The sequence below is a fragment of the Vitis vinifera genome, chromosome 6 (genome assembly GCF_030704535.1).
Source record: "Vitis vinifera cultivar Pinot Noir 40024 chromosome 6, ASM3070453v1".
Lineage (NCBI taxonomy): Eukaryota > Viridiplantae > Streptophyta > Magnoliopsida > Vitales > Vitaceae > Vitis > Vitis vinifera.
This window is the reverse complement of record NC_081810.1, coordinates 16,591,563-16,605,826: the sequence shown is the minus strand read 5'-3', so window position 1 is coordinate 16,605,826 and position 14,264 is coordinate 16,591,563. Positions and strand designations below refer to the sequence as shown.

At 37.0% G+C, this 14,264-nt stretch overlaps 1 protein-coding gene across 2 annotated transcripts in view; it reads right to left on the bottom strand.

Annotated features, from left to right (window-relative positions):
- Positions 1–14,264, bottom strand: part of LOC100264970 (nitrate regulatory gene2 protein) — a 37,111-nt gene that overhangs the window by 11,385 nt on the left and 11,462 nt on the right. For both annotated transcript variants that reach the window (XM_002273592.5, XM_019220572.2), the window contains exon 5: positions 3,465–3,688. In XM_002273592.5, coding sequence (XP_002273628.1) covers positions 3,465–3,688 — 224 coding nt within the window. The remainder of the gene's footprint in view (positions 1–3,464; positions 3,689–14,264) is intronic.

Here is a 14,264-nt window from a genome sequence, read left to right as displayed (position 1 = left end):
CCTTTCCTTCAAGGAAAACTAAGCAAAATCTCTTAGTCTCTAAATCGACGACAGAACATAAGATGCATCTCCCCGCCCCGTTTACACACCTATCCAGCCTGAACTTTCTCCTCTCTTCCTTCCAGACTTTTACTATCCTTCCTTCCTTCTTCTCCTTGCAACATTCTTCAAATCCTTCCAAAAGGTTTCTTAAACTTAAATCTCCAAACTGGATCCAAGAGGAGAGACCTCTACTCCTCTCCACAATGGTACCTTTTAGCTTCCCTCAGACTTCCTCTATCGAAACTTCAAACGACTTTGACTCTATCGCAACCCAACACTTTCCCCCTCTCATCTCATCTCACCACTCAACAACAAATATGCTAGAATCTAAACCAGTTGAGACTATTATTAAGGTAAATCACAAACCAGGGAAGAAAACTGAAGAAGGTTCATAAGACCAAAGCAATTATCCACGAATGGTGGGAAAGTTGACCTACCTATTACAAACAATTCCAAATATTGCTTATGTTGTAAGTATAATCAATCAATTTATGCATGCACCACTCATCCCACTTAGAAGTTGTATACAGAATTGTCAAATATCTAAAGGCTACCTTAGTAAATTTATCTAATCTCCTTTCCTCTTTGCTAATATATACATATCACCCTCCTTTGCCAATGAACTTGTCTCCTTTAGGTCTTTCCTCTACGAGATCTTTTTATAAAGCTCTCTTAACCTTATTTGCCTCTCCTATCTTGCCCTCTTTTTCTCCCGCTAAATTAATCTAGAACTCAAAAGCTCCACCTATGGTTAAAGCTTTTGCTTGACTTATAGCTAATAATAAGGTTAATACCAATGACTTGTTTCAATTGAAGAGTGAATCAATGTGTTATGTGTTTTAAGAGTAGCGAATCAGCTAACCATCTTTTTTCTCCATTGTCCCACTGCACTACAACTTTGGCATAGATTGTTTAGCACAACCAATCACAAGTGGATTCCTCCTAGAGGCATAATAGAGATTTATGTGGAACCATGGGTCCTTGGGTGAAAATCCCTAAAACCCTCAAGGAAGACACTTCAATGTGGGTGTATGGGATTAGTCCTGCCTCTGGGTTTTAGCCCCTAAAGACATGGAGTTGGTCTTACCCTTGAGTTGTAGTCCCAAAAGACATGAGGTTGGTCCTGCCCTTGAGTATGAGTCCCAAAAGACATGAGGTTGGTCTTGCCCTTGAGTAAAAGTCCCAAAAGACATGAGATATGACTTGTCCTTGGGTGGTAGTCCTAGAATAGTCATTATTTATGACCCAACATCTTTTGGAGCATTGATGGTTGATATGTACATTAGTGGGGATTAGTAGTTTATCATGTGTGAGAGAATGGATGAGGCAAAGCAGAGATGAAACCATCAACAACATACATGCATATTTGACGTTATTGCACATTTGTTAATGGTTATAAAATGTTTATTATGCATGTTGCAATATGTTTAATTCAAGGTTTTTAAGGATATGTATAGGATGATTATAAACTTTCCTACTGAATTGTGAACTCACCCTATCCTTCTCATTCCTAGATGCAGGTCAGAAAACACTTGTTGGGGGTTAAGGCTTGAGCTGTGCATGTGCTATTCATTGGATATTGTTTTACTCATGTTGAGAGTGTTTTGAGGCTTTTGCCTTTGCATTACAAGAAAGATTAAATCATTTTGAAGAAATAATGTAATTTATCTTTGTTTTTTAACACTTGTAGTATGGGCTACCTTTAGTGAATCATGGGGTTTTGGTATGTACAAAGCATTATTGTACAAGTTTTCTTCATGTGAAACAGATTATATTTTGTTAATTCATGATCCCAAAGGTTTATCATAAGGTACATTTTTCTTTATAATAGGTTTCCACATCATTTCTTCGGACAAAATTCTACCTAAAACTTAGCATTTATTTTTTGTCTCCCAAGTTTTAGCAGCACTAATTTTGTATTTGAGTATTAATTTGTACGTCTAAAATCCAAGGTGTGATCATAGTGACCAAGGGTCTCCCTAGTTTGACATTTCATCAAATCTTAGATAAGCTTGGAATGCAAAATTTCTTTGCACCCACTAAGGAAGGGTGTTGGAAGATTTGTGATTTAATATGGTCTAATTACATACATTTCTTTCGATAATTACTCTTGTATGGTTGACTTGTATGGTTGTGCAAGTAACAAATTAATAATGAAAAACAGAGAAAAAACATTTTGTCTTTACTACATTCAAATTCTTTCCTTTTACCTGCAAATCCCCATATAAAACACACTGTTAGTATCAGCTTCTTCATTTTCCACATTAAGGTGTCTCAAATGGAGTTCTATTGGTCCATGTATATGTTTTTTTTTTTTTTTTTTTTTCTATTGTTCCCCCTTTGAAGTTTACAGTAACTGGGAGAAAGAAAAGCTCTTTATTTCTATTTACAGGATTAAGCTTCTGTGACTGTGTGCTTTTCCTTGCAAATCTTTTTAGTTCAATTGTTATAGTTTGTGAAATCTTGATTTCAATATATCTGATAGACAGATGAGACTTCTGAGGCAAAGTTTGTTAGCATGCCTTTGCTAGAGATGGGAAAAACAGTTGCAGGAGGTACTGTAGGGGTGAGCAATGTGTTGGGACCAGCTTACAGAGGAAATCAGAGAGTGAAGATTGAAGAACTAACAATAGAAATTTCATAATTCAAAGTTAGAGAATTATGAGCAACATGGTATCTTATATTGGAAAGAGAGACAGAAGGTTCAAATTGTAGATGGAGTTTGTTACAAGGGAGAGAGATTTTGATCAAACTACAATATTTCCCTTCAAAATCAAACTAATTGCACAACCAGCCTAATTTTTGTTTACTTAAAAGGGAATAAAGATAACCTGCCCAAATTGTGGCTAGGTTAGCAAGATGTGCCTGGGCATAAACATATCGACAGACATCCTTCTATGTGTAAATTAACTACCCTATTTTCTAGATATTTAGTTGGTAGGTTTCCTGCTGATATCATAAAAAATAGTACAAACAAAATAGCAATACTTAATCAAGATGAAAGAGGAGATGTCCATCATTTGTGAATGAAAATAAAAATGTGTGCTCACTGATTGCATGACACATTACCTAACAGCAATAAGCTCCTGCCACAAATAGCAGGAAATATTTTCATTTACTTTTTATCATTCCATTAAATGAATTCTACATTAGACATCATTAGAAGTTGAACCATCAATTCGAGTAGATTTTTTCCTGACATAGGTCAAAAGGTCTGAACCAACTTATTTTAATTTTATAATAATATTATGATATAAAATCAAATTTATGCACATACAAATATATGGAATTTCTTGGGACTAGTGAGTCTGAATTCTACAGGGTGCAGTTAGGTCTAAATTGTGAGTATCCAAATCTTGTAGATCCAAATGAATTTCCATTATTATATATTAAATGATAATGAGAAGTGTATAAACACGTACCCTGAAATTAACTCCTCTAGCTGTGGCTCAAGCTCTGTGTCCCTTAATTCCTCAATTCTCTTCGATATTGAATTAATTCTGTGAATTGCAACTCTGATTCTTGAGTGTAGATCCTTAACAACTGCCCGAGTTTTATCAATCTTGTTAGTACTTTCTCCCTTTGATTCCAGTTGTCTTAGAATTTTACACTTCATGTCATAATCCCTTCTGATCATCTCACTAGCCTGGAATTAAGAAAATTATATAAGGTGATACTCGGTGATCATGGGAGCCTTGAAAAAAAAATATATATTATGAGAGATGATACTTAAGCAGCATAAACTTGAAACTAAAAAACAAAGAGCTATGTAAGACAATAAAGAGAAAAAGAATATAGGGGAAAAAAATAAAAAGTAGAAGAAGAAATTCCAAAGAATTATGAATATTATTAATCAAAAGTCTAAAATATTTAACATCACTTGGCCTATATATAGATAGACAATCCTAACTCTAGTAGGAAACTAATTTTAATAATCCAACTCTATAAAAAATTATCACTAAATAATAAAAAACCTAAAATAAACAACAAATAACAAAATAAAATATTATCATTTCCTACATCTATCACTTTCTATATGTATGCATAACATAAGAGTGTGATTTAACATCTTTATCTCCATCATTGTCTCACCTAGAAAAAAAGACGTAACTCCTATGAGTTATGTTGCAAATATTGCTCTAAAAGATCAAGAAGAAGTTGGTGAAACTCCTTATCAGTAATTCAAGTATCATCGATAGTAAGATGATCTTTCTATTGAACAAGGAAGCATTAACCATCACCAGCTAGGGAACCAACATAATGATCCGCCAATATAACCAAAATCAAATCAGTTGACGTCAATCAAACAGAAGGAGCACAAGACATAAGATCAGAGGATTGTCTTGCAAAAACAGAAGGAGGCAACGTTGGAAGCTCAAATGTGCCTCAGTATGGAAATAAATCTGCCACATTGAAAACTGAACTTATAGTTTATTTGCAATGGAAATTGGATCCAAGTCTTTGAAGGATAAGGAATGGGCCAAGTGAGTGCACATGGCGTTTCTTTAGGGAATTTTTAGGGTAACAGTTAGGACAAATGTGAATCATAATATATTCACCCTCTCCGAACTCTTTATTCCTTTGATGTACATCAGCAACAAGTTTATAATCAACATTACATAAAACAATTTTTTGTTGTATCTTAGCATGTAAGCCATGAATAAGGTCAACAAAGACAGGCAGAATTAGAAGAATGATAAATCAGTAGGCAAAGAAACAAGATCAATGGATTGGCAAGTTGAAATACCATGAACAACTTCAAAATGACTTTTTCCTATGGACTGATTAACAGAGTGGTTGTAAGTAAACTCAGCGATGGGTAAACCAAGATCCTAATTACCAGGTTTCTTACCAACTAAGCACCTAATCAAATCACCTAGAGTACAATTAACAACTTCTGTCTAACAGTCTATTTGAGGATGGAAAGCAGAGGAATACTAGAAAGTAGTTCCAAACAATTTTCAAAGCATCTTCCAACGATAGCTAACAAACTTGACATCCCTATCAAACACTATGGTAGAAGGTAAACCACTTACAATTTCATTCAAAAATGACTTTGCCACATAGGAAGCATCAACACTCTTTGAACATAGGGTAAAATGGGTTATCTTAGACAATCTATCCACAATTACCAAAATAAAACCTTGACCTGTAGCAGTATTGGGCAGCCCTAGGAAAAGTATAAACTAAGATCATGCCAAGGTGTATGTGGAACAAGTAATGGAGTGTACAAACCTGTGTTTTTTTTTCTTACCCTTACCTAACTAACAGGTACAACGTTGGGACACTATTCAAGCATCATCACTTTTCAACAAAGGAATTTGTAGATGAAAATAGAGAGCATGAGAGGGGGGTAGTTACTGGTTTGCGGTGGAATCGAAGTCATTTGAGGTCTCGGTGGAGGAAGTTCAAGGGAAGCTTAGAGGTATCATCTTGGAAAGAAGTAGAGGCTTATCCTCTTGGATTCATTTAGGAGACTTAAGCCTAGGGAGGTTGTTGGATGGAGTAGAAGAATGTTGTAGGGAGGAAAGAGCAAGAAGGTTTGTTAAGAGCTGGGAGGATGAGGGCAGAAAGTTCAAGCTGGAAAGGCGCGTAAATGAGGCGGGGAAATTCGTTCTGTGTTCAGTTATAGATCTGGAAGCTAAAAGATTTTGTTTAGTTTTCCCTGAAGGTAAGGGGTTCATTGGGGGCTGGGCTACATTAGCTGAGAGGCTACGTTCCCTAGTGTGTGGCAGGAGATTTCAACATGATCAGATACCCCTCGAAGTGTAGTAGAGGTGGTATTTTATCCCCTGCCATGAGGAGATTCTCAGAGATAGTCGAGGACTTAGAATTGAGGGATTTGCCCCTTCAAGGAGGTCAATTTCCTTGGAGAGGCGGCTTAAGTAATCGGTTGAAGTCTAGAATTGATCGGTTCTTGATCTCTAATGACTGGGAGTCTCATTTTCCTGGAGTCGTCCAGCATGTCCTTGCTAGACCGGTGTCCGACCATTTTCCAATTCTTCTTAAGGGGGAAGGGGTGAGGAGAGGTCCCACCCCATTTAGGTTTGAAAATATGTGGTTGAAAGAGGAGGGTTTTAAAGATTTATTGAGATTGTGGTAGGAGGGGCTAAAGTTCAGTGGGACTACTAGCTTCATTCTTGTTCAAAAGATGAAAGCTTTGAAACCTTTTCTGAGTAATTGGAACAAAGAAGTGTTTGGGAAGATTGAAGTTCAGAAGGTTTTGGCCTTGAACAGTGTAAATTGTTGGGATACAGAGGAAAATTTTCGATCACTGTCTTTGGAAGAGGAGGATTTTGGGAGAAGCTAGGGAGAATTACAAGAAGTAGGCTCTTTTAGAAGAGACGTCTTAGAGATAGAAATCAAGGGAAATTTGGTTGACGAAGGGGGATAAGAACACGAGCTTTTTCCACCGAATGGCTAATGCGCATAGAAGAAGGAACCAAATGGCCAGAGTCAAAGTTAATGGAACTTCGCTCCATTAACTGGTGTGGGAACTTCGCTCTTTGTAATTCTTTCCCCTCTTTGTTTGCTTTTGCGACTTTTAAAGAGGCTTGGTTAGTGGAGTTGTGGGACTCTTCGGGAGAGGAAGGGGTTTGGAGCCCTAGGTTCTCTAGGCCCTTCAATGACTGGGAGGTGGAGGAGGTGGAGAGATTACTTTTTACAATCCGGGGAAGGAGACTTAATCCTAATTTGGAAGATAAGAGTGTTGTGGAAAGAGACTAAGGATGGGATTTTCTTAGTTAAATCTCTTTATTGCGCTCTAGTCTCAAGAAGTGTTGTTCAGTTTCCTAATAGCATCATTTGGAGTCCCCGTGTTCCTACTAAAGTGGGTTTTTTTGCTTGGGAAGCCTCTTAGGGTAAGGTGTTAACTTTGGATCAACTGAAAAAGAGGAGGTGGACTTTAGCTAATAGATGCTTCCTTTGTTGTGCGGAAGAATAGTCTATTGATCATATTCTAATTCATTGCACCAAGGCAAGAGTTTTATGGGAGTTATTGTTTGCTCTTTTTAGCATAATTTGGGTCCTTCCTTTTTCGGTTAGAGATACCCTCCTTGGTTGGCATGGTATCAACATGGGCAAGAAGCGTAGAAAGGTGTGGAAGGCAGCCCCTTTGTGTCTTTTTCGGGCGGTATGGAAGGAAAGAAATAGGATTGCATTTGAAAATGAGGAGCCTTCGGTTCATAGGTTGAAAAAATCTTTTGTATGTAACCTTTGGTTTTGGACTAAGTCGGTTGTAAATGAAGAACCTCTTCTTTTATTCAGTTTTTTTGATTGGTTAGGTTCTAGTTGAGGGTTGGTGATTTTGTGTATCCCCTCTTCTTTTTGTTCTTGCTTTTAGGCGCCTCTTGTATACCCCCTGTATGCTTTTGGGTCAGTCTTAAGTGACCTTTTTTCTAATATATATATTTTCTCTGTGTGTTTACTTATCAAAAAAAAAAAAAAAAGTTAATGGAACATGGATCACTGAGGACAATGATATAAAGGAAGAAGTGGGTAGAGCTTTTCAAAATTTGCTTTCTGCCACTAGTGAGTGGAGACCCAGCTTAAGTGGTCTGTCCTTTGAGAGGTTGGATTCTACAGAGGCAAAAGGGTTGGAGAAACCTTTTATAAAGGAGGAGATTTTTGGTGCTCTGTCGAATTTTAGCAAAGACAAAGTACCGGGCCCGGATGGTTTCTCCATGGCTTTTTAGCAGTTTTCTTGGGAGTTTGTTAAGGATGAAGTGATGAATTTTTTTAAGGATTTTTATGATGATGGTCGTTTTGTTAGGAGTGTGAATGCAACTTTCTTAGTGTTGATCCCGAAAAGAGGGGATGCAGAGGACTTGAGGGATTTCAAGCCTATCAACCTAGTGGGAGGGTTATACAAGTGGTTGGATAAGGTACTGGCTACTAAGTTAAAGCTGGTGTTAAATAAGGTGATTTCCAATGCCCAAAATGCTTTTGTGGAGGGTAGACAAATTATGGATGCAATGCTTATTGCAAATGAAGCAATTGATTCAATTATGAAGAGCAAGGGAGGAGCAATTCTCTGTAAGTTGGATTTAGAGAAGGCGTATGATCATGTGGAGTGGCCTTTCTTGTTTTTGGTTTTGGAAAAAATGGGTTTTGGGGATAAATGGATCAAATGGATAAAATGGTGTGTCCCCACTACTAGATTTTCAATTCTGGTTAATGGCACCCCTTCAGGCTTTTTTCAAAGCTCTAGAGGTCTAAGGCAGGGAGACCCTATTTCGCCTTATCTGTTTATGGTAGTGATGAAAGCACTCAGCTACCTTATAAAAAGGGTTGTTAATGGAGGTTTTTTGTCACCTTGCCAGTTAGGGGTAGAGGGGGAGAAGGGGTTAAAATCTCCCATTTGATTTTTGCTGATGATACTCTGATTTTCTGCAAGACCAGCGAGGACCAAATCACCTTCTTAAGTTGGCTACTTATGTGGTTTGAGGCTATATCAGGGTTGAAAGTTAACTTGGATAAAAGTGAGTTGTTCCCAATGGGCAATGTGGAGAATATGGAGGAGTTGGCTTTTGAGCTTGGTTGTAAGGTGGGAAGATTACCCTCCACTTACTTGGTTATGTCGTTGGGTGCTCCCTTCAAGTCTGTTGCAATTTGGGATGAAGTGGAGGAGAGATTCCATAAGAGACTAGATATGTGGAAACATCAATATATTTCTAAGGGAGGGAGAGTTACCTTGATTAAGAGTATGTTGTCCAGCTTGCCTATTTACCTTATGTCTATTCTTCAATTGCAAAGGGGGGTCGGGTTAAGGTTGGAGCAGATTCAGAGGGATTTCCTGTGGGGAGGTGGGGCTTTAGTTCAGAGACCTCAGTTAGTAAGATGGGCAACAATATGTCTTGATAAGAGAAAAGGGGGTTTGGGGGTTAAGAGTCTTTCTACACTCAATAAGGCCCTCCTTTGCAAATGGAGTTGGAGCTTTGCAAATGAGAGAGGGTTTTATGGAACCAAGTAATTAGGGGGAAATATGGGGAGGATCAAGGAGGGTGGTGTTCTCGGGATGTAAGCGAGGGGTATGGTGTAGGGTTGTGGAAAGCAATTAGGAAGTTCGGGCACTTAGTTAGTAGTAGATTCTCCTTTGTGGTGGGGAATGTCCAAAGGGTGAGTTTTTGGAAGGATACTTGGTGTGGGGATACACCTTTGTGTGTTTCCTTCCCTTCCTTGTTCGCTCTAGCTGATCCAAAAGAAGCTTGGATGAAGGATGTTTGGCCGGGACAGCAAGTGGGGGGAGTTAGAGTCTTTGCTTTACTAGGTCCTTTAACGATTAGGAGATGGAAGAGGTGGTGGGCTTTCTAATATGCCTGTGTGGTCAGAAACTGATCATGGAGGAGGAGGATAGGGTGCAGTGGATGGAAACAAAGGATGGAATTTTCTTGACAAAGTCTCTTTACAAAGCCCTAGAGCCTGGCTCCTCAGTTTTGTTTCCAATGAAGAACATTTGGAAGTCGTGTGTGTAGCCAAAAGTAAGCTTCTTCGCTTGGAAGGCTTCTTGGGGTAAAGTTTTAACATTGGACCAAGTTAAAAAAAGGGGAGGGGCCTTAGCAAATAGATGTTATTTTTTTTAAGTGGAAGAGGAATCCATTGACCACCTCCTTCATTGTGAAAAGATAAGCATTGTGGGAGATGCTTTTCACCCTTTTTGGAGTGTCTTGGGTGTTCCCATCGTCAGTTAGGGAAACTCTTTTGGGTTGGACTGGTTCCTTTTATGGGAAAGAAGTGCAAGACTGTTTGGAGAGCGGGTCCTCTTTGCATTTTTTAGACTGTTTGGAAGACTAAGAATAGAATCGCCTTTGAAGATGAAGCGCTGTCCATCCAAAGGCTGAAAACTTCCTTTCTTAACTCACTTTGGTCGGAGACTAATTTGTTTATAAAAGATGGTCCCTCCACCTTTGTTGAGTTCAATGATTGGGTGGGTTCCCATTGAGGGAGGGTTTTTTTTTTTTTTTTACATCTTTATGGACAGTTTTTTGCTTTACTCGTAAAGGAGTGAGTATTTCCCTTTCTTTTCTATACATCTTGAGTCGCTATTTTAGCACCTCTTAGCAATACAATTCTTCTCTTACTTATCAACAAAAAAAAACTTTTCAACAAAGGCTTATAAAACCTATCTTCAACTAGAGCTATACTTTTACCCTTGCCAAACTGTCTAGCTACCTCCAGCATGTAACTCCCAGACTACAAACTCTGTAAGTGAAGCACGAGGAAAGCATAATTTAACTCCCTTGAAAAAGATAACCATCCCAAATGAGAAAGTTGGCATCACTTCTATTAGGACTATCTAAAAGATACGTAAAAATAGTACCAAAATCTGTACAAGTAGGAGACTCATCCTTAATTCATGTAAACCCTGCCATTTTATTACTCATAGAGTGGAGGACAGTGGCAACATAATAAGGGCATCAACAACCTTATTTTCTACCCCATAGGGATGTTGCGAAATAGAAGTGTAGTCTTGGAGGAATTCAAACCACCCAATATGTCTTTCATATTCAACTTACATTGGGAATTAAGTTATCTAAGGGCTTGATGGTTAAGAGTAAAGGGTGAAACTCTTTTGGTTACAAATAGTACCTGCAATATCATAAATTCACAAAATATAAATAGTTGGATTTTATGGAAATATGAGATGGAAATCCTAAGCTCTAGAAAAAGTTTTTGATAAAGATGGAAATTGATTTAAGCTCATAGAAATATTGGAAAAGAACTCTAAGAAATGATAAAAACTATTGAATTTTTTTTTTTTTTTGAAGGAAAACAATATATGTATGATAAGGCAATAATAAGCAATACTTGAAAACAAATTTAATATTAAAATGATAATCTATGTAGTCTAGGTGTATTTTAAGGACATAAAACAAATGATGATATACAAACAATTATATTTTGTTTAAAAATATTTATAATTTTCTTTACTAATTTATGATTCCTTTGTCTATATAAAATATATTTTAAAAAACTCATTAAGAAGATTACCATGCAGTTAATGGAATTTGACAATAAAATAATTAAATTTTTTTAATTTTTTATTAAAGTTATATTTTAAATAGTTCATTCCGTAGATAAGTTTTAAGGGAGATAATATATTTTGTGTGCACAAACATATATAAATGAAAAAGTAGCTTATTGTAAAGCTCTCCACTTGCCACTGAAAGGGCCAAGTTTGAGCTCCATCACTCCCCCCTTGCTCTTAATTTAAACAATCATCTGTGGAGTGGGCAATTTAGCTGTAGGGGGGGGGGTGGGGCTAAGTTTATTGATGATTTTGTAGAAAATTGATGATAAAATCATCAAAATATTGGCCATGGCAAGAAAATCGGTGATAAAGTCACTAAAAAAAAATCTGAAATGCATGATTTTTTTCAACAAAAATCACTGAAAGTGACTTTCCTTCCTGATTTGTATTTCATGCCTAGCTGATTTTTGAAACTTTGACCCAGAATCTGCTGAAGTTTACCAAAACTTTAATCCTTGCCTATAGCTACTCTTGAAGCATCACAAACTACCTCAAAACCCTTAGAAAGATCAGGGTGTCGCTAAATAGGAGTCTCAATCATTTTTTGCTTAATCATTGGGAATGCTTTATGGCTGCAATCCAATGAAAGTCTTCTTTTTTCATGCACTTAATAATTAGGGTAGTAATGGTACTGAAACCTTAAATAAATCTCCCATAACAAGAAGTTAAAACCATGCAAACTATGAATTGCAGTCAAAGTTTTAGGTTTAGGCCAATCTCTTATCACCTTAACCTTTTCAGGTCAATGGAGATCTGTTGAGTAAACACAATAAAACCTAAGAAACACATTTGGGGTTGCATGAAAGTGTACTTCTTAAGGTTAGCATACAATTTCTTAATGCTAAAGGTATGAAAGACTTGTCTAAGATGACTTGAATGCTCCTCCTTTGTCAACAATAGATCAAAATATACAATAAGGAATTTTCCGAAGAATGATCCAAAACGTGTCACCACTCTCATGAAAGTACAATGGGTGTTAGACATTCCCAAAGGTATCACTAACCACTCAAACAACCCATCCTAAGTTTTGAAGGTTGCCTTCCATTTATCCCCAAGTCTATTGATGGCACCCATTGCATTAGTTTATCTTCCAAAACCATTAGGAACAAACTAGCTGATCTAACATATCTTCCAACCGAGGAATAGGAAACCTCTACTTAACTGTGATTTTGGTGACAACTCTACTATCCACACACATTCTCTAAGAACAATATGAGGATTAAGATTATGACAAATAAAACCCTTAACTAAGAGACCCTCTATTTGTCGATTCAATTCAGGATCTGTCCGCCAATAATTGTGATCATGGGGCTAAGTCCATAGTATGTTGAATGTCTATCATGAGTGGTAATTCATCAAGTAAGCCCTCAGGCATAATATCCTTAAATTCATCTAGGAAAGGAGTAACCTCAAAAAGGTAAACCAAATTGAACTCAAATGAAGTGTGGTTTTCCTTAGCTATGACAAGATGTACTAAACTCACATGTCTGTCACACTTAAATTGCTTAAGGGACAAAATTTGAATTCTTTGCTCAAGTTAATCCCTATGAGTAGACTCATCAACAAGCTTGCACTCATTAAGTGTTAGCTTAACAAGTTTTAAGACAATTGTCCTACCTCCATGGCTAAATAGCATGATTGTATAGCCAAGGACATCTTAACAAGAAATGAGCGATATTCATGGGTAAGGCATCACAATAAATGTCTTCCAAATAAAGCCCAAACATAAGAGGAACTAGACATCCCTCCTTGACAAGTAAAGAAGTTTTATCTACCCAAGCTACCTCAAATTGATGAGGGTGGGGCTCAAGCTTTAGATCGAGCCTAGAAAGGGTAGATTCAAACACTACATTCATGGTGCTACCTTAATTAATGACCAACTTAGAAACTTTATCCTTACAAGGAATATAAGCATGACAAATACTTGTACATTTTCATGTATCACAGTCAATAAGAGTGGATAAGATACGTTGTATCATAGATAAAACTTCCTCATCCTCATTAACCTTAAAATGCTCCTCCTCATAATCAAGATCTTCCATAGGCTCAAGTTGGAAATACTCATAAGCTTCCTAGGTTAGGGAGGCATCCTCATGTTCTAAGGGCAGAGTATGTTGGGGGCATTTACAGCCTTTGCACCCCTTTGGATGACAATGATGACAGTCAATTTGGGATGCAAATAAACAAGAATTACATGAATTGTTTGACTTACACTTAATCAAGTTAGTCTTAAAAGTTGAAGTGGAACTAGGATTTAACCCATTGTTTGGTCGAGGAAGAACCAGTTGTGCCTTTAGTAGACTTATGAAAGGTATTAGGGTGAAGTTGATGAAAGTAGGTGGGAAAGGAGCACGCCTCATAGGATAAGAAGGGAAGTACTTCTCAGTTTCCCAAGCCTTATGATAAGCTTTCTCTAAGGACTTGGAAGAACGCAAACTAACCTCACATTCAATTTCAACTTTCAATCCATTTATAAGCCCAGCAATAGTGACCCAGTAATCCTCATGAATTCCATAACATAACATTAGTTCCTCAAATTAAGTCATATACTCATTAATAGAGGTAGTAGTTTGTCGAAGGGTCAATAGTTAATCCAACAAGTGATTTCTATGATAGCTTGATAAGTGCTTTTCTGTTAGTCTTAACTTCATCTCTTCCCACATAGTAATAAGGACTTGGTGTAAACGGTTGATGTCACACAAGATTGACTACCAATAACCCTTTCTAGAGCATACCAAATTCATTTTAGTAAAACGAACTCATTAAGTGTCAGTCATGTCATACCACTCAAAGTAAAAACATATTTAGGTCACAATATCTTTCACCTGTGTAAGATTGGCTTGTACAATTGTCATAATGGTTGTGAGGTTTTGCACATCCCCTAAAGGGCCAAATGGGATTGTTCTAATTTAACAACATTCATTTTGGCACAAACAAAGGTTAGGAAAAAAACGAAATAAGGACAAATTATGTAATATTGAGATGAGATGTGAATTACTTCAATTAATACCAAATTTCTTCTAAAATGGAAGCACACAATGGGAATAAAAGCTCAAATAAAAAATTATGCAATAACTCTAAAGAAAGGCATAGTTTATGAAATAGATAGGAAACAAAGATATTAAATTAGACACTTATCTTAGGCGTAAATGTAGAAAGTGATGGATATAAGAATTAAGAAGTGCTAATATTT